The sequence below is a fragment of the Mobula birostris genome, chromosome 18 (genome assembly GCF_030028105.1).
Source record: "Mobula birostris isolate sMobBir1 chromosome 18, sMobBir1.hap1, whole genome shotgun sequence".
Classification (NCBI taxonomy): Eukaryota; Metazoa; Chordata; class Chondrichthyes; order Myliobatiformes; family Myliobatidae; genus Mobula; species Mobula birostris.
This window is the reverse complement of record NC_092387.1, coordinates 8,282,473-8,303,477: the sequence shown is the minus strand read 5'-3', so window position 1 is coordinate 8,303,477 and position 21,005 is coordinate 8,282,473. Positions and strand designations below refer to the sequence as shown.

The window sequence follows — 21,005 nt, the reverse complement described above, 5'->3', positions numbered from 1 at the left end:
CCTCTCAATCTCATTCTCCTTCTTTCTCCATGTAACTGACGCCCTGAATATTGCTCAACCATTAACCTATATACATATAGACCTTTATATGTCTATATACATATAGACCTTTATATGTCTATATACATATAGACCTTTATATGTCTATATACATATAGACCTTTATATGTCTATATACATATAGACCTTTATATGTCTATATACTGTACACACATAATCTATCTGTATCAGGTTCAAGGATGCATACACAAAAACAGTATCTCAAGATTTGATCTTTTATTATCTGAAGGAGGTGGTAATTAATCCATTGTGATCTTTAAAATACTTTTCTGTATAAAGTCCAACCCATATCATTCCCACCAGAAAGATGAAATGGGCCTTTTTAAACTTCCATATGAGTAAAAGCATTCAGCCTCTGGAGGACAACTGCCTACCTAGAAATGAGTCATTTGGGCAATAAGATTTATTTAACATGTGGACAATAATTTCATTTTGCATTAGTGGCTTCAAGTGGGCATTAGGTTCAGGTTGCTCCATGGACACTCTTCCCAGCCTTAGCAGCAAATGCCTTTACAGTTCTGTTAGTGTTGGCATCAGAATGTGTGGCAACGCTTGCGGGTTGCTTCCAGCATATCCACGGGTATGCTGATTGTCAATGCAAATGCTGCATTTCACAGTATGTTTGGATGACAATTAAACCTGAATCTACATCTCCCGCTCACTATCTTTCTCTAGCTTGCACTATGAATCGGATTGTTCAAAAAACCTTAACAGTCAAATTTTCTTCATGTCACATTTCCAGCACAAAGTTGTCTGCAACCAATTAACATTATTAATATTCCCATTCAAACTGATGGGTGAAAAGCAAATACCCATTTCATACTATTTTATTTTACTTGGGTATATTTTATATACCCGTAAATTAAATGTGCCATAAACATCGTACAATTTAAGTACAATGGACAATTCCAAAGTTAGCAACATGGTCCCTCTGGCAATATTTTTGTTATCACCTATGTTTTGCTGGTTTTCTTGAAGGCATTGTTTTATATTTGTTCCACATATATTATAAAAGCTTCTAAGGATCTTCAATCATTGAGTATCGTTGTCTATTGTCTTCTATTAAGTTGTTTAATAAGTGAATCTTTTTATCCTCATTATCAGATTTTTGTGTGCTAAAGTCAGTTACCAGAGTGCTTTCAGCTCCCCTGGTTATATATAATCAGGCCATATAGTAATCAGATTAATGCAGGTTCTAAACAAACAAACATTCAGTATTGAAGCTGCATTATTAAAACTATGCTAAACTGGACATGGTTCTTCATGTAGAGCAGGGGTTCCCAACCTTTCTTCTACAATGGACACCTTCTATTCAGCAAAGAATCTGTGAACCCCAAGCTGGGAACTCCTGATGTAGAGGAAACCTTGAATATAATGCCCACTGGCGCAGGTGGGGGCTGACGATCCACCTTAAGGAGGAACCTGGAGATCCTTGACTAGGAGGAGATCTCTTGGACTGGTTCCAATTATCCAAGAGGAACTTTCTCCCAATTTTCCCCTGGGCTTTCCTCTGTCTTTCACAGGAGATGACAGAGCAATGTTCAATATTGTGGCTGACTGACTGTGTAGAGGTGAGCCACAAGGGGGAGAAGGCTGCCCAATATCACGCCTAAACCAGAACTCAACAAGCTCATTGTGCCCATGGGGAGAGCCAACTGTGGTCCAGTGACACTACAGGAAAGTCCTGCAAAACCTTACTTATAGATGCAGTGGACAGTGTCTTAAGGCTTAGCAATGTTGCTGGCATCAGTACCCCAATTGCAAGGGCTGATGTTCAGTACTCTGTTATCAACAGAAACATAATGTGAGGCACCAAAGCTCATTGGTTTATAGTGAATAGCAAAGTGATTTGGGAAATAGGTCACATATCCCTGGAACGTCCTGCATTTGCCTCCACTATGGGCTCTTCCCCTCTACACTGGGTTTAATAAGTCCATACTCTACTGCTCGGTCAAGACAGTCTTTAGCAACCCCACGCACTTTGGATTTCTTCTCATCAGCATCCCTGGCCAGGGCCGACAGGATTTCCATCATCTCTGACTCCATCAGCAGGGTGGCGAGCTCCTGTTCAGCATTCATCAGGTTGAGTGTGATAACGACTCCCCGGTGTTGCAAGTCAACATTAAGGCTCAGCACCAGCGCCTGCAGAATCTCCAACCAGTGGGTCGTCTGGTGGGCAAAGAGGAACAATACATAATTAACAAAATGCACTGCATTTCATTACAGAGGAGAGATACAGATGCTGTGCCAATCTTGTAACCTACTCTAAGATCAATCCAGCCCCTCACTCCACAGAGCCCTCCATTCTACTATCATCCATGTGCCTGTCTAAGAGTCTTTTCAATGTCCCTAATGTTTCTGCCTCTACCACCATCCCTGGCACCCAACACTCTGCACCCACCTACCTCTGAGACCTCCCACCTATACTTTCCTCCTCATTATACCCTCTCATATTAGCCATTGCCACCTGGACAAAGTCCTTGGTTGTCCTCTCTATCTGTGCCTCTTATCATCTTGTACACCCCTAACAAGTTATCTCTCATCCTCCTCCACTCCAAAGAGAAAAGCTTGAGCTTGCTCAACCTATCTTCATAAGTCATGCTGTCTAATCCAGGCAGCATCCTGATAAATTTGCTCTGCACCCTCTCTAAAGCTTCTGCACCCTTTGAGTGTAAGCAGAATGCTGCCAGTTACTTCTCCTCACCTGGGTATTGACATTTGCTGCTTGGCAAGGACCATTCACCATCTGCAAGCCCTTCAGTGACAGAATGGCCAACTCTGCCATCTGATAAGGTCATGGCTGTTTGTTTTCTACAGCACCCCATCCCTGTACTAGTTATATCCCTTAATACCAGGGTCTCCCTCGTCCTCCTGGCAGGGAATTGAAAAGGAACTTTGTGGGGGATGAAACTTCTTTTCATCTCTGTCCAGAATGGCCAACCCCGTGCTTTGTGACTGCTCACTGTTGGTGTATCACTTGAAACAGTATTTTTTTGGTAGTTCCTCCCCACCACCACCACCTTTTCCTCTCTCTCTTTGTCTGCCTCTATCATTTACTTGCCACAGTTTTCCAGTTCCAATCCCTCCTAGCACTACCTACTTTCCTCAGTCCACCAATCACCTCAGAGTCCTTTCCCACCACTCCCCTTCTCCCCTCTGTGCTGCTCGTCTCCCCTCTCCACTCTCCGTCCTGATCAGGGGTTTCAACCCAAAACACCAACAATTTATTTTTCCCCCCCACCAGTAACGCTCGACCCACTGATTTCCACCAGAAAATTGTGTGTTGCTCATCTTTTATTTAAACTTTCTGTTGACTCTCCACTCCAAGTAGATTGTTAAATGTTTCTCCTATTTATCCACAACTAAAGAAGCTCATCTTGGTACTACTCCGGTAAATGTCATCAGCAACTTGTCTGAGACATTGGTGATATCGTATAATGGTATTGTGGTTTGCGTTTATGAACTGTGGACTTTTTCAGACTTATGGTTTTTATATTCTGTGTTTTTTTTTTTAAATCACCTGTTCCTTTTCTGTTTTGTTGTGTAAGGGGGCTGTTTGGGGATTGATATTCAGCTGTGTTCTCAGTTTTTTGTTCCAGGATTGTTGTGTTTTTTTTGGGGTGGGGGGGTTGATGTTCCTGTTCTGTTTTGTGTGGAGGGGGTTTTTGGTGGGTTGATAATTGGGATGCCGTACTTTTTTGTATGGGGGGAGGGTTTGATGTTTCTCTCTGAATGATTTTTGTGTTCTTTCTTTGTTTCGTGGCTATCTGGAGAATACAACATTTCAGAGTTGTATATGGATACACACTTTAATAATAAATGATCCTTTGAACCTTCAAACCTTCCAGAGTTAAACACTGATCCAGCCGGAGATTAATGTATAACCTGCATGTTTTGTGTTCCATTAATAAATAGATAGGACTGTGCATTAACTATCAGGAAAGTAGTGTTTTATATATAAACTGTAGCTTTCCCATCCCATTTCAGATCTTTAAAAGTTGGCAGCTCAGCCCTGCTGCCTGTCCAGAGGCAGCACTGTACAGACCCTGGGTTTCCTTTTAAATTTAAAGCCCTGCCCTGTGGCTTCTCCAGGAAATGAAGGGATTTTACAACTTACTCAGCAGATAAGATACTACAAATAAAAGAAACAGGAACACAAAGACAGGGTTTAATCCTTACCTACAGAACAGATTTACCAGTAGGAAGCTAACTCAACAGGTCTCCACTTTAGTTCAGGATAGAGTCAGCACATACAGATGACATTGGAATTGAACTCTGAACTCTAGGACGCTCTGGGCTGTAATAGTGTCATGCTAACCACTACGTTACAGTGGCACCCAATTTAATAGGTTAATGTTGTCACCGGAATGTTGTTATCTCTAGTCTGATTATGAGACAACTACAACTTCTTTTTCTTTGTCTTCCTTTCTTCGTTCTTACAAAACTTAATAAAAAGGCTGTGACCACCAAGTTTTCTGCCTCATTCTTGACTTCCAAAGAGCCACTGGGTCGATAGCACCAAGTCCAACAGTTTGGAGGAACGTTACAAAGACAACCAAGTGAGAGTGGGTGTGCAGTCACAGTGTGGCTGCATCAGATAGAGGTATATGTATCTGATATACTGTGCTTCAAAAAAAAACGACCTGATGCTACTTGCAAATAGTTCTCAAGGCTCAGGGACACAGATTTCAATTGACAAGGAAAATATTGGGTAGAAACATAGAATACATAGAAAATAGGTGCAGGAGTAGGCCATTCGGTCCTTCGAGCCTGCCCCGCCATTTATTATGATCATGGCTGATCATCCAACTCAGAACACCGCCCCAGCCTTCCCTCCATACCCCCTGATCCCCGTAGCCACAAGGGCCATATCTAACTCCCTCTTAAATATAGCCAATGAACTGGCCTCAACTGTTTCCTGTGGCAGAGAATTCCACAGATTCACCACTCTCCGTGTGAAGAAGTTTTTCCTAATCTCGGTCCTAAAAGGCTTCCCCTTTATCGTCAAACTGCGACCCCTTGTTCTGGACTTCCCCAACATCGGGAACAATCTTCCTGCATCTAGCCTGTCCAATCCCTTTAGGATTTTATACATTTCAATCAGATCCCCCCTCAATCTTCTAAATTCCAACGAGTACAAGCCCGGTTCATCCAGTCTTTCTTCATATAAAAGTCCTGCCATCCCAAGAATCAATCTGGTGAACCTTCTTTGTACTCCCTCTATGGCAAGGATGTCTTTCCTCAGATTAGGGGACCAAAACTGCACACAATACTCCAGGTGTGGTCTCACCAAGGCCTTGTACAACTGCAGTAGTACCTCCCTGCTCCTGTACTCAAATCCTCTCGCTATAAATGCCAGCATACCATTCGCCTTTCTCACTGCCTGCTGTACCTGCATGCCCACTTTCAATGACTGGTGTATAATGACACCCAGGTCTCGTTGCACCTCCCCTTTTCCTAATCGGCCACCATTCAGATAATAATCTGTTTTCCTATTTTTGCTACCAAAGTGGATAACTTCACATTTATCCACATTAAATTGCATCTGCCATGAATTTGCCCACTCACCCAACCTATCCAAGTCACTCTGCATCCTCTTAGCATCCTCCTCACAGCTAACACTGCCACCCAGCTTCGTGTCATCCGCAAACTTGGAGATGCTGCATTTAATTCCCTCATCCAAGTCATTAATATATATTGTAAACAACTGGGGTCCCAGCACTGAGCCTTGCGGTACCCCACTAGTCACCGCCTGACATTCTGAAAAGGTCCCGTTTATTCCCACTCTTTGCTTTCTGTCTGCTAACCAATTCTCCATCCACATCAATACCTTACCCCCAATACCATGTGCTTTAAGTTTGCACACTAATCTCCTGTGTGGGACCTATGCAAAAGTCTTAGGCATATATTAAAAAATTCTGTAAACTGAAGATGCTTTCAAAAATAATGAAACAAGTTTCTAAATATAAAAAAACTCTAAACAGCAGTAAACAGTAAAACACTAAATCAAATCAATAGTTGGTATGACCACTCTTTGCCTTTAAAACTGCATCAATTCTCTTACATACACTGTCGTGTAGTTTTATAAGAAAATCAGCTGGCACGTTGTTCCAAGCATCTTGGAGAACTTGCCACAGTTCTTCTGCAGACTTTGGCTGGTGGTTCAAAAGGCAAGAAGTATGACTTATCACTTTATTAATAACACTCTTTCTGTGGTAAATTGTGGTAAACTATCACCACAAACAATACAGAGGCAAGCGAAGGCTGGGCTGACTTGATGGTTGAGCTGTGCAGGTACGATGCAAAGTTGGAGACTGGCATGTTCAAGGAGAAGTGGTCGAAGCGAGGCGAGGTTTGAGGCATGGTCGAGATGGAGACCGAGTCAGAGTGAGTGAATGGGTGTCCATCCACCTAAACCAGGAGCGAGGTTGGATTGATCTATGTGCCGAGGCGATTTGGAAAGGTCAAGAAAGGCCTCAGGCTGGACAGTGGGGTACAGGCCCTGAGTGTATTGTTGTGGTGGGGCCTGGCTCCCAATGCAGGGCATGACCCGGTGTTTGGACAAGTTACACGCCAGCCCAGATAGACTGAAAAGTTAGGGTGCCGAGACTGAAGGCAAGGGTCGGGCTGATTCCACGCGCTCTTCGTGACATTTGCTCCTCTTTCCGTGGCATCGAGGATGTGAAACTGCTCCAGCTACTGCATGCTTCGTACCTGTGAGCTCCGTGTGGCGAATTGCTCCACTGTGTGATGAACTGAGACTGAGGCTATGGACCTATCCCAGCTGCTCCGCGTCTACGGACTCAACTTGGTTTGGAATGCTGTTGCTTGCTTTTATTGTTTGCAAATATTTTTTTTTCTTTTTCTCTTTGTCTGTGCATTGGGTGTTGGTCTTTTTTGGGTTTCTTGCTTTGTGGCTGCCTGTAAGCAGATGAATCTCAAGCTTGTATAATTTATACATACTTTGATAATAAATGTACTTTGAATCTAGCCCGCTTCTGTCTCTCCAGGTAATCCCAGACAGCCTTGATGATGTTGAGACCAGTAAGATCAGGCTCACTTTTCTATGGTTTCTGGTGGTATGTGGAGGCCATACCATCAGAAACCATAGAAAAAATCTCGGGTGCTTAAGACTTTTGCACAGTACTGTACAAAGGGAAGATGAGAAATTATTTTTAAATCAGTGAGGTTATGATCTGAATCTTTACCATTGGGGAAGATGGAAGCAGAGTCAACAGAGATTTAAAACAGGACTAGATAGACACATGCAAGAGCAGGTGAATGGGATTGTATAGATTATTCTAAAACAGCTATCATGTACTCGTTGGGCAGAATAGACTCCTTCTGTGCCATAACAATTCGAACAGTGCAATTGGATAAAGTATCCCCTTCATGGAGAAGGAAGCTGGGAATGGGAAAGCAAAAATTCAGGATTAAGCCTGGAGTGTGGTCCAGTGAAGAGGCACAATGTGTACAGACACTCACCACCTGCGTCATCTTGGTGCAGAGTTTTGGCTGTAATGACGTCAGGAAAGCCAAAGCCCCTGCAGCTGCACATCTCAGCTTCTCATCCTCTTCACCACTGTACAGCACTAAAAGCTTCAGTCGATCTGAACCCTCCACCAGGAACAGCTCCTGCACCTGGAACAGCATGCAAACAGAAAAATAAAACTCAGCCAGCTGCAAAGCAACATTCTTTTCCCAACAAAATCTAATCCATGGACCTTCAGCTAATTACTAAAGAGCAAAAACAAAACACAGCTTATAAACACAAGGGATTCTGGATGCTGGAAATTCAGAGCCACACTGCCACACCGCCACACCAACACAATGCTGGAGGTCAGGCAGCATCTATGGAGGAGAGTAAATAGTCAACATTTCAGGACAAAACCCTGGAAAGTAAGGGGACAGAAGCTAAAATAAAAAGGTGATGGGGAGGGGGAGGAGAACAAGCTAGCAGGTGATAGGTGAGACCAGGTGACCCTCTCCCCCTTCTCCTCACCTGCCCATTGCCTACCTCTGATACCCCTCCTCCTGCCCATTGCCTACCTCTGTTACCCCTCCTCCTTCCCTTTCTCCCTCCACAGATGCTGTTTGACCAACTGAGTATGTCCAGAATTCTCTATTTGTGTTTGCAAGCTAATTTTGGATTAAACTCAGGTCAGTTCTCACTGCTTCAGCAAGCTCTGTGACACTACTGTTATTGTAGAATCCCCAGCCCTATACTTCCATTCAGGAACACTGGACAGGCCAGTTGTCCCAGCTACACCTCCTAGATGAGATCACCAAGTCAGCACACAGTGGGGACAGTATCTTGGGCTTCCACATCAGCAAGGTCCATGCTATGCTAATACAACGAGGCATAATTTTAAGGCGATTGGAGGAAAATGTAGAGAGGTCTGAGGAGGGAGTTTTTTTTAAAAACAACGTGGTAGGTGCATGGAACACTCTGCCAGAGGTGGTGGTAGGGGCAGATACACTGGGGACATTTAGGAGACTTTTAATTGGCATATGGATAATAGACAAAATGGAGGGCCGTGTGGGAGGGAAGGGTTAGATTTATCTTGGAGTAGGTTAGGGTTAATTGGGGTTGCTGGGGTCGCGTGGCTCGAAGGGCCAGAAGGGCTACTCTGCTAAAAAAAAATAAAAGTTTGGCACAACGTCATTGGCTGAGGGCCCTGTACGGTGTTGTAATGTTCTATGATGGGCCACTTACCCTCAAAATGGGACAAAAACAACAAAAAACCCGACTGTATCCAGCAACAACACACCTTTTCACTCAAGACCATGTTACACATGCACTCCGTAGCCGCCAATCTGATCATCTCGTGATCTTCAAACATGTAGCTCTCAATCATTGGAATTGCTTTTTCCTTAATTATCTTCTCACTAAAAACATAAGAGATAAATCAGCCTTGAGCGAATCAAAGCACTCTCATCTAAATCAGAACACAGTAAGTTCCATTATCCAACTGGAAAATCTCAGAAGATGCACCAGCATGCTTTGGAGTGAGTAGTAGAGGATTACCCATTTAGTCCTGCAGTTGGGTCAGGGTGGGAAAAGCTACAGATTACAACGGCTTCCACTTACACAGCAAAGGATGTCAGTGTGGAAAGAGTTAAATTTTATTCCTCCTTGGTACATGCTAAAATGGTATCTGGGAATGTTTTGAGAAAGTACAAGGGGACCCCTCCAGAGCAATGTTTTGAGAACTTCATGCGAGTAGCATTCTACAGCCTTGAGAATAGATCATGGTGGAAAACACATTTTTACCTGGGAAACTGGTAAAGGGTCTTGAGGGGTTTTAAAAAAAAGGGGCAATTTCTCAGCGCAAGGACAATCGTCTCTTAGGTGGAGATAGGGACAAGGACATTGAGAGGGAGGGAGAGAGAGAGACTGAAAAAGCTGTTGTCGACACTTGTGGGTCTCTGTCAGTATATCGGATAGCATAGCTTCATGATTGGTTGATAAGTATTATTTTGCCTTTTTTACTACTTTATTATTTTTTGTTCTTTCTGTATTTTATTCTTTATATAACTGCAGAGCAGACTCCTATGTCTTATGGTCGAACTCTAATAGAGTAATCTCTTATAGTCTTTAACACGTGCACAGTGCCTCATTTGATTGCAGATACTTCTTGCTCCTGAATCAGAAAACAAGGAGCAGTTTTTTTAAAAGTCAGCAATTAGTTGCCATAACACAGCCAGGAGCCTAATGAACAGACGGAGGCTCCCTGCAGCAGTCCAGTCGGGCGGTGGAGATGAGGGCTCCCTGTGGCAGTAGTTTGGGCGGTGGAGATGAGGGTTCCCTATAGCAGTCGAGTTGAGGCGGTGGAGATGAGGGCTCCCTGTGGCAGTAGTTTGGGCGGTGGAGATGAGGGTTCTCTGTGGCAGTCGTTGGGGCAGTGGAGATGAGAATTCTCTGCGGCAGGCGAGTTTGGGCGGTGGAGATGAGGGTTCCCTATAGCAGTCGAGTTGAGGCGGTGGAGATGAGGGCTCCCTGTGGCAGTAGTTTGGGCGGTGGAGATGAGGGTTCCCTATAGCAGTCGAGTTGAGGCTGTGGAGATGAGGGCTCCCTGTGGCAGTAGTTTGGGCAGTGGAGGCGAGGGTTCCCTATAGCAGTCGAGTTGAGGCTGTGGAGATGAGGGTTCTCTGTGGTAGTCGAGTTGAGGTGGTGGAGATGAGGGCTCTCTACAGCAGTCAAGTTGAGGCTGTGGAGGGGAGGCTCTCTGTGGCAGTCGAGTTGAGGTGGTGGAGATGAGGGCTCCCTACAGCAGTCGAGTTGAGGCGGTGGAGATGAGGGCTCCCTATAGCAGTCGAGTTAAGGTGGTGGAGGTGAGGGTTCCCTATAGCAGTCGAGTTGAGGCGGTGGAGGCGAGGCTCTCTGTGACAGTCGAGTTGAGGCTATGGAGATGAGGGCTCCCTACAGCAGTCGAGTTGAGGCAGTGGAGGTGAGGGTTCCCTATAGCAGTCGAGTTAAGGTGGTGGAGGTGAGGGCTCTCTGCAGCAGTTGAGTCGAGAGCAGCTAGATATTGTCACTGTGTGGTCAGTGAGGGCACTGATTTGCAATCAGAAAATTCCATGCTGAGTTAAACATGACTCCAGTCTGAAGTAAATGTATTCAAGCCACTTCAATCTGCACAAACTCACTTAGACTCCACAGCCATCTGGCAGAAATAATTCAACCGAAAGAATCATAAAGTATAATGACCAGTTGGTCTGTTCAATGTTCAAAGTATATTTATTATCAAGGTACAAATATGTCACCATAAACTACCCAGACATTCATTCTCTTGCGGACATTCATGGTAAACAGAACAAAACACATCAGAATCAATGAAAAAACACACACGACAGCGTCAGGCAAAGAACCAATGTGCAAATAAAAAAAAATAGAAAAAAAAGCAATATATATCAACAAGTTGTAGAGTCCTTAAAAGTAAGTCCATAGGTTGTAAAATCAGTTCAGTGTTGGTTGAGTGAAGTTTTCCCCTTTAGTTCAAGAGCCTGATGGTTGAGGGGTAATAACTGTTCCTGAACCTAGTGGCGTGGGTCACGAGCTCCTATACCTCCTAGCAGTTTACAGCAGCGAGAAGAGAGGAAGGCCTAGATGGTTGAGCTGTTTGATAATGGATGCTACTTTCCTGTGACAGTGCCCCTTGTAAAGGAGATTTATTTGCTAAAGGGATGAGTGCAATCTTAGGAATTCAGACATTTAGACCATTTGAAGAAACATTTTAACCTAAAGGATTACGATTATAGGAACAGCTATAAGAGTAAGATAAAAAAGATTCAGATTCATCCACAATGAAGGGATGTGTTTATTCACGGGGTTACTGGAACAATCCCTCCATCTCACCTCTGCCCACCCACTTACCGCAGCCTCTCACTCAGTCCAGCCAAATTGGTTAATGCCATCAGGGACTCAAAGTTCTGCAGTCCGGTGCGATCAAGGTGCAGGAGGCTGATCAGAGGTCGGATTACCTCATAAACCTGAGAAGGCAAAGGGCGAAGGCAGAGTGTTAAATCTCTTGTGACAAGTGCAATACCTGCCCCTTCATCTCCTCCCTCACCATATTTCAAGGGCCCAAACAGTCCTTCCAAGTGAGGTGACACTTCCCCTGAGTCTATTATGGTCACCTACTGTATTGGTGCCCCAGATGCGGTCTCCTCTCCATTGGTAAGGCCTGATGTGGATTGGTGTCCACTTCACATTCACTCTGCTGTGCAACAGCTGGGTTTCCCAGTTCTCACCCATTTTAATTCTTACTTCCCATTCCAACATGCAGTCCATGGCCTCCTCTACTGCCACGATGAGGCATTTCTCAGAATGGAGGAGCAACACCTAGTATTCCATGTGAGTAACCTCCAACCTGACAGCATAAATATTGATTTCTCTAAGTTTCAGTAATTTCTTCCCCCCTCCCTCATACTTTCTTTTCCCTTCAGTATATTCTGGCTCTCTCTCTTACCCCTTCTCTTCAACACACCTGCACACCACTTTCCTCTGGTGTCACTCCTCTTTCCCATCCTCCCATCGTCCACTGCCCTTTCCTATCAAGTCCTGTCTTCTTCAGACCATTACCTGTACCATCTATCACCTGCCGGCTTGTACATCTTCCTCTCCCCCCACCTTATTCTTGCTTCTGCCTTTCCAGTTCTGTTGAAGGTGTCTGCCCAAAACATTGATTGTTTATTCCCCACCACAGATGGTGGCTTCCTCCAGCATTTTGTGTATGTTCCTCTGGATTTCCAGCATCTGCTTACTCTATAGTGTTTAATTTAGATCCATTTCCAGTGCCTCAACCTGATCTTAATACTGAGTACCTTCTTTCACACCACTGTGACAACACCTGTCTTGCACGGTTTGGTGTTGAAGAGAGTTCACCAAAGGACATACAAATTAACTTTACTGAGACTCTATGCTGTGCAGATAGAGGAGAGTCCATTCCGCTGGAGGATGAAGATGGCCTTTTCTGGGGTTAAAGGACTGTGTATGTGCGTTGCTGGGTGGGAGGAAAGGGGCTTGTTTTGCTGTTGTTTTATCACTTGTGTACTGCACCGTTCAGCTCAGCATGGCCATGCTATGTTGGCACCAGAATGTGTGGCAATACCTGTGGGCATCCCCAGCACATCTTGTACACATAATAAATAAATCTGAATCTGAATACAGTTGCACACAATGTGAACTTGTAGGTTTTCACAATAAAAACGGCACGTTTCAGAAAAACCATAACAACTCGTTTATTGTAACTCTGAACACAAAAAGCGCAGTAACAGAACTACACGTAATATGTCAGACCAGACTATTAAAGTGAACCCCAACTCAATGTCAGTGGTTGTGAATTATGTATATTTCCACCAACTACATTACACTACACAGCCCCACCCCAGAATTCTCTAAAACCGGCACTGTGATCCTGTCCGGAGTTCAGACGAACCGTCTGGCTCGGGTCCTACATTCCATGGGTGCAGGAGCAGCAGGTGCCCCTGGCTCGACAAGCTTATGGCCACATTGTGACGGCAGGGCATGGTAGCAGAATCCTCCAGGTCTTGGTGGGCTAGTCTAAGGCGATCTATCGAAATACATTCGGGTTTACCTCACTTACCTATGATAGATCTCTTTTCTGTCCATTCCAAAACATGGAACGGACCATCATAAGAGGGCCTAAGGGGATGTTAGTGTGTATGATGGTGGAAGAAAGCAAACAAGGCAGAATGTAGGTCAACAGGAACCCAAGGGTGCTGTACGCCGTGGTGGGAGGTAGGGATAGGTGCAAAGGAATTGAATTAACTGAGGAGGGTGGAACGCTGTTGAGAGGCCAACCAGGAGGTTGTGGTGTCAGAAATAAAATCAACTGGCACTCGTAACAGCTGCCCATATATCAACTCAGCGGACGACTGCAAGTCCCCTTTTGGAGCTGTTCTGAGCCCCAGCAGGACCCATGGGAGACGATCATGCCAACACTCATCAGTCAGGTAAGCCTTTAAGATGCAGTGAAACCGCTCACATAGACCATTGGACTGCGGGTGATAATGACATGGTGTGATGTAGCCTAACACCAAAGTCTGGACCATAGCTGCCTAGAGGTCTGAAATGATTTGGGGATCGTTGTCAAGGGAAATATCAGAGGGGGTGCCAAACCAAGAAACTCAGGTGCTGATGAATGTCCGAGCCACATCTGTGGCCTTCGTCAATGCTAGAGGGACGACCTCTGGCCACCTGGTCCTCTCAAAGGCCGTGCCACGAAAACTTTAGTGCAACCAGTTTCTGTGAGGCTTCCAGCCCGGATGCAAGAGGCTGTGTAAGGAGTCAAAAACAGTCTGCCTCCAGTTTGCTGACACTATGGGGCAAGGGCGACCAGTTAAACAATCACGCAGGAAAGAAACCCCCAGCTTCCCCAAACTTAATGTCGCCCATGACTGCTGCTCGGTAAGTCTGGACAGTAGCTTGGTTGGCTGCCATGCCAGCACAGTCAACCCCTACGGTGTATGGCCTCAACAGCTGGATGTGAGAGACAATCAGCCGTGGCATTATTTTTCCCTTTGATATGTTGTATATCAGTTCTGAAGTCTGATATTTCGACCAGGTGGCACTGTTGTAATTTTGGCCATCGCATGCACGAAGGGTTTGTGCTTAACGAGCGCTGTGAAATAGCGACACTCCAGAAGAAAAAAATGGCAGACAGATAGAGACCAAAAAGCTCATGGTCAAATGTGCTGTACTTCCTTTTGGTACGTGCTCCTTCGTCTTACCCTTCTTGAAGTCCACAATCAGCTAATTCACCTCATTGATGTTGAGTGCCAGGTTGTTGCTGTGGCACCACTCCACTAGTTGGCATATCTCACTCCTGTACGCCCTCTCGTCACCACCTGAGATTCTACCAACGAAGGTTGTATTGTCTACAAATTTGTAGATGGTATTTGAGCTGTGCCTAGCCACACAAGTCTTGGGTATATAGAGTGTAGAGCAGTGGGCTAAGCACACACCCGAGGTGCACCTGTGTTGATCCTCAGCAAGGAGGATATGTTATCACCAGTCCGCACGGATTGTGGTCCTCCGGTTAGGAAGTCAAGGATCCAATTGCAGAGGAAGATACAGAGGCCCAGGTTCTGTAACTTCTCAACCAGGATTGTGGAAATGATGGTATTAAATGCTGAGCTATAGTCGATGTACAACATCCTGACATAGGTGTTTGTGTTGTCCAGGTAGTCTAAAGCCATGTGGAGAGCCATTGAGATTGCGTCTGCCATTGACCTATTGTGAAGATAGGCAAGTTGCAAAGGGTCCAGGTACTTGCTGAGGCAGGAGTTCAGACTCTGATAGTCCAAAAGTCTACAAAAGGTGAATTTTCAGCAATCAGTATCTGTCGTGTTCAGGCAGGTGTTCTAGTAGACTCACCATTATCACAGCCGTGGAGTTGCTGAGCGACACCACCATAAAAAAAAAAATTAGGTGTTGTTGGCGGAGACTTCTCGCAGTGCAAATTGGGCCTCACCCTAACCCTAGCGACATTTTGCTTCTAAAACTCCAGCAGTTTCAAAGCAGCTGCATTGGTCGACATGTTCAGTAACTGTAGAATCGTCCTAGAGCATCAGGGTCACCAACGTAGATTTTCACAAATAAAACAGCGTAAGGATTTTTATGTTTAAGATAAACAGTAACACAAAAAGCACAGTAACAGAACTTCACATAATATGTCATCACGTCAGACCAGCCTCTTAAAGTGAACCCCAACTCAATGCTGGTGTTGTGAATTATGTACATTCCCACCGATTATATTACCCTACAAAACCCAGTTCTGGCAGGGAAACTCCAAGGGTACATCCATTTAACATGAAATTAAAATTTCTGCTGAATGTAGATATGGTAAAACCAAGATTTTTCCACTGAGGTTGGGTGAGAGTAGAACTAGAGGTGACAGGTTAAGGGTGGAAGATGGAATGTTTAAGGGGAAACTTCTTCACTCAGGTGGTGAGAGTACGGAACGAGCTGCCAGAAGTGGTGGATGTGGGTTCAATTTCAACGTTTAAGCAAAAATGGATAGGTACATAGATGGGAGGGGTATGGAGGGTTATGGTCCCCGCGCAGGCTGATGGCAGATTAATAGATTGGCATGGACTAAAGGGGCTGAAAGGTCTGTGCTGAGGAATATTTTGTTGAGAAAAGGTGAGTTTATCATGAAGCTAGTGGAGTACAACAGATAAAACCTTTGCACTTACTCTCTCTCCAGGAAAAGCAATCTCTGGGTTTGAGGTGATTGTGATCTTTGCCAGTGCCTGGGCAGCTTTAGTTTTACCAACCTCGGTGCCTTCTGATGCCAGAGGGAGCAATGCCTGTGGGATTGAGGAAGAAGACTTTCAGGTCAGCTTGAACAAAACCATCAACACAGTCACAGTGACAGGTAGATCTAATACTGGCCACTGTACTTGTCAGATGGGCACAGCCATCCCTCTGAAGAACCATTTCCACATGGGAAGAATCAAAACTCAGGAACAGCAAACACCAGGTAGTCTTCAATCAGTCTGATTTACCTATTGTGGGGAGCATGAGAAACCTGGACTCACAGGGAGCTTTGAGGGGAATTGACAGAATTTGATTTAAATGAAAGCACAACAAACACATGAAGGAGAAAGCAACGGAAGATGTATTTAAAGCATGAAACAGAGGTAAGAAGGTACCTTTGTGCCGCATAAACACGTCATGGACCAACTGGGATAAAAAAAAAACACCATTTCTGTGCTGCAATTTCTATTTAATTCCCAATCCTTTTTATTGAAAACTACTTATTTATTTATTTAGTGGTACAGCACTAAACAGGCCCTTCTGGTTCTTTGAGCCATGTCGCCCCGGCAACCTCCAACAAACCCAATTAACCCTAACCTAATCACAGGACAATTTCCAATGACCAAGTAACCTACCAGGTAAGTCTTCATACTGTGGGAGGAAACCAGAGAACCCGGAGAAAACCCATGCATTCCGCGTACAGAGACACCTTACAGAACAGCACTGAACTCTGGAATGCCCCGAGCTGTAGTAGTGTCACTACCATGGCGTACTATTATCCTCTAACTCTTGGTGAAAGGAAGAGTTCAAGGCTGCTGGGATGCCAGACTTAGAATACATTACCAGCTGTAGCGTAAGGCCTTACAACGCCCGTGATCGAAAGATTGTAATTTAAATTCCCGCCGCTGTCTGTAAGGAGTTTGTACAAGACTGGGCTTCCTCTAAGTGCTCTGGTTTCCTCCCACATTCCAAAGAAGTACGGGTTAAGGTTAGTTAGTAGTTAGCACTGGGAGCGTGGCGATGCTTACGGCTGCACCAGCACATCCTTGGAACGTGTTGTTCATTGACACAAACACTTCATTGTATTGTATGTTTTGATGTACATGTGACAAATAAAGCAAATCCTTAATCTTCATCTTTACCTATGATTGGAAAGATATGCCAGGACTGTGGGTTCCCTGTGCCATTGCTTCCAAACACGAGAGGATACATTCTCAGGCATCTTCTACCCATTGTCTTCATTGTCCCTATCAAGATGAACACTGAAGGAAAGATAAGGTGTTTGGTGCTGACTCACCTTCCCTCCTCCCTGAGCTACCACAACTCCACGGTCCTCAGGAGCCTCCACCAAAGCCAGGAATACTCTGAAACACAGAAGGGAGATGAAACTGTCAGTCCTGCAGGGCAGAAAGATCTGCTGCTCCTCAGTTTCCAAGATGGAGACTTAGAATCAGGTTTATTACTACAGATTTATGTCATGAAAATTGTTCTCTGGCGGCAACATACAGCATGATACTTCCAATATACTACAAATTGCAATTTAAAGAATATACACACACACACACACACACACTGTATACATAGCTAGGGTGCCCAAGACATTTGCACAGTACTGTATTTGTCAATGCGGAGCAGACAGCAAGTTTGTAAATCAAATGGCCAGGGAGGAACTATGGAACAGGTGACAGACAGCTGCAGACGCTCTCAGCCCTACGACACCAGGCAAGATTATTTGATTCCAAACAATTGGTTTATTGATCATTATAGAATGTTTCTCTGGTGCTTCCCGCTCCTCCCCTCTCCCTTCCCCTTTTCCCAACCATGATTCCCCTCTCCCTGCCCCCTTCCCACTCTCAATCCAGAATAGAGACTGTGACAGAGAGCATTCAGTAAACTCATTCCTTACATACACACGTTCACATGTAAACAGACAGTGCCTGTTGTTACGCAGAATGGACACACTTCAACGCCTTCTCTGGTGTATGCTCATAACGGGCCCTAAACGGAGCCAATGGGCTTGGGTTGGCTTTATAGTGACTTTCCCTCCATACACAGTGGAATACTCCATTTCTTTAGTAATGGGGATGTGTAAATGTGTATACATTGTTTGTATTTAAGGTAGAGACATGTAAATACTTCTGTTTATTTCTTAATATGATTGTAACTACATTGAGGGGTGGATCATATTCTATGTAATCTTTGTGGGTAATTAAAGATGGAATGTCCTAGTGTTTGAAAGTGAAGAGTTCATCACCCTCAGTTGGGGAGAGGGATGGGGGCTGTGAGGTGTTCAAACTGGACAAGAATAAGTATGGAGTTATTATTGTGCTTTCTTGAAGATGTCTTTTTTTTTCAAGTATTGGAATTTTTGTTTTCACTATTTTCACTAATTTTAGTAAGTTTGATTTTTGATGCACCTAACTGGGGCAGCTGCTTAATTGGGCCAAAATGTACTGGCCGCAGTGTATTTATATTAGTTTGCATGCGTTTTATGTTAGTTTGTACAGTTTTGAATAATAATCTGGTCAGGTGAGTTGGTAAAAGCTGTTAGCTTGCATCTTTCATTCACAAAGATTTGGGTCAAGTCCTGGTCCCTGAGCCTGTCTCCTGGGATCAAAGGACGGGCAGAGGGTTGTAGACGTACAGTCAGCTCCATCATAGGCACAACTTTCCGTACCATCAAGGATATCTTCAAAAGTTGATGCCTCAAGAAAGCAGCATCCATCGTGAAGGAGCCTCCGTGTCCGTGACATGCCCTCTTCTCATTACTACCATCAAAGAGGAGGTAAAGGAGCCTCAAGATTCACACACTCCATTTTAGAGACAGCTTCTTTCCCTCTGCCATCAGATTTCTGATTGATTCGTGAACACTACCTCATTTTCCCTCTTTTGAACTACTTTGTTCTGTAACTTTCATATCTTGCACTGTATTGCTACCACAAAACAACAAATTTCACAACACACATCAGTGAAAACAAACCCGATTCTAATTCGGTATGGTTTGAAGGAGTGCTGCACAGTCAGAGGAACAATTTTACTTTTATTCAGCATTGAAGCCATAATCCAGAAGTTAAGCTCACAGCAGTAGCATTGCCTGAAGTACTGACGGCATGAGAGCACTAGAAGAACCATTCCAGGAAATGCTAGCTCTATTAATGTTCATAACCTGCTCACTATAGGTTGTTGTAGAGCAGGGGTCGGCAACCTCTTTGCCTGTGGGCCAGATTGCATATTAATGAGCGGACGGTCGACCAGATAAATGCCATAAAAAACTTGAAATATGGGAATTATCCATTTAAATACATCTAGTTATGTTTTGCCTCAAATTAATGAGTAACACATGCTAGAAAATCATTTGTGCTAAACCAAGGATGCCAATTAGTAACCAAAGAACTGTTTAGTTTTTCTGTCCCACCATTGTGCCCCATCAGTTGTGCTGCCAATTAGCTTTGACACATTAAGTTTCATTTCTGACATCATTTTCAGCAAAGCTTCAAAAACATCTGCTCCAGTAACCGTGTCCTTCATAGGAATTAATTGAATAAACTCTTCAAAAATTTGAAAAGTTGAGGTTACTCCTTGCACAACCACTGCAAATTGAGCAGTGTCTCTCAAGTCTGTACTCTCATCAAGCACAATTGAAAAAAAAAATGCAATTCGTTGCAGGCATCCCTTAAACAACTTTTAACATCTGCTGACATTTCTTCAACTCACCGTGTGATCGTTCTTGCTGACAGGCTGATAGATGCAAACAAAGATTTCCTTTCAGGACAAACAATATCCACCACTGCCAGAAAACATTCTTTGACAGACTCTCCATTTGTAAAAGGCTTCATCTTTTCTGCAATTTGTTTTGAGACTTCGTAGCTGGCACGGGTATTTCCTTCATTTTCACTGCTTTTCCGCATTCAGTGTCTACCTTCCTGCCTTTTGCATTCTTTGCCATTGGAATTTTTTTCTTTGATTTTATTTCAAAACACGAGTTATTTAACAAGTATGGTAGCACATGTAACTATCTGGATATTTAGTGTGGATTTCTTGTTAAAACACAGTGACGCTGTTTCTGGTTACAAATTTGAATGATCCCATCTGAAAACCTGCGCGTGCATGGAGTATCTAATACATATTAATGAGGTAGTCTGCCTTCCCGTCATTCATGTATACCAGTGTTTGGTTTGGAACAAAACGGAACCTGGGGCCAGTGTAAAAAGACGCCATGCATATCCATCAGTGTGGTCGCGTGAAACATTCAGACTAAGGAAAAATTGCTCGCGGGCCGGTCAAAATACCTTCACGGGCTGGATTTGGCCCACGGGCCGTAGGTTGCCTACCCCTGTTGTAGAGGATTCCTGTGACTCCAGTAGAATTCAGAAAAACATCAGAATGGAAGTTCTCTCCCACCTGCTGCAGTGGCTCAGGCAGACTTATGATACCGTCACACTAATCAAATAACTCATAGCTTACATTTGGTGAAATGTGAATCATGCCTGCCTATGAAATAATCTATACATCCCTGTGTATATCATCTACGTAACAACAATTGTTAATCATACTCACCGAGCAATCATCTCCTTACAAGAATCAGTCAGGACAGGACTCTCCCTCTTAGTCATGCATACCAGTGCAGATACCACACCTGCCTTCAGCAGTTTCCCAATCCGTTTCCCCACATACTTGGGTTTATCCTACAATTCAGAAAATGTTACAGTCTTGCTGAATCTGCTTTCAATTTTCTTAGCAACCATCATTTTAGAGAAAAATAATCCCAAATTAATACTAAGAGATTGGTTTACTTGGTGAGATTTTTTTTTAAATACAAATTATGATCATCAAAAAAAAAAATGAGGAAGAAATTAACAAACAAGAAATTCTGCAGATGCTGGAAATCCATACAACACACGCATAATGCTGGAGGAACTCAGCAGGCCAGGCAGCATCTACGGAAAAAAGTACAGTCAACATTTCCGGCTGAGACCCTTCAGCAAGACTGGAAAAAAGTCCTGCTGAAGGGTCTCGGCCCGAAACGTCGACTATATTCTTTTTCATAGATGCTGCCTGGCCTGCTGAGTTCGTCCAGCATTTTGAGGAAGAAATTGAGAAAGGTTTTCAGCTTTAAACGTAGTTGGAGTGGGGAACTCTCTGAATTTTACCCAGATTC

The 21,005-nt window shown here is 44.1% G+C and overlaps 1 protein-coding gene across 2 annotated transcripts in view; it reads right to left on the bottom strand.

Moving 5' to 3' along the window:
• Positions 1-261: 261 nt before the first annotated feature.
• The window catches only part of LOC140211924 (protein unc-45 homolog A-like), a 48,739-nt gene continuing 27,995 nt past the window's right edge, over positions 262-21,005 (bottom strand). For both annotated transcript variants that reach the window (XM_072282142.1, XM_072282141.1), the window contains exons 14-20: positions 20,405-20,532; positions 17,145-17,211; positions 15,784-15,897; positions 11,438-11,553; positions 8,832-8,949; positions 7,546-7,701; positions 262-2,229 (exon numbers count right to left, since the gene is read on the bottom strand). In XM_072282142.1, the coding sequence (XP_072138243.1) occupies positions 1,957-2,229; positions 7,546-7,701; positions 8,832-8,949; positions 11,438-11,553; positions 15,784-15,897; positions 17,145-17,211; positions 20,405-20,532 (972 nt within the window). In that variant the 3' untranslated portion in view covers positions 262-1,956. The remainder of the gene's footprint in view (positions 2,230-7,545; positions 7,702-8,831; positions 8,950-11,437; positions 11,554-15,783; positions 15,898-17,144; positions 17,212-20,404; positions 20,533-21,005) is intronic.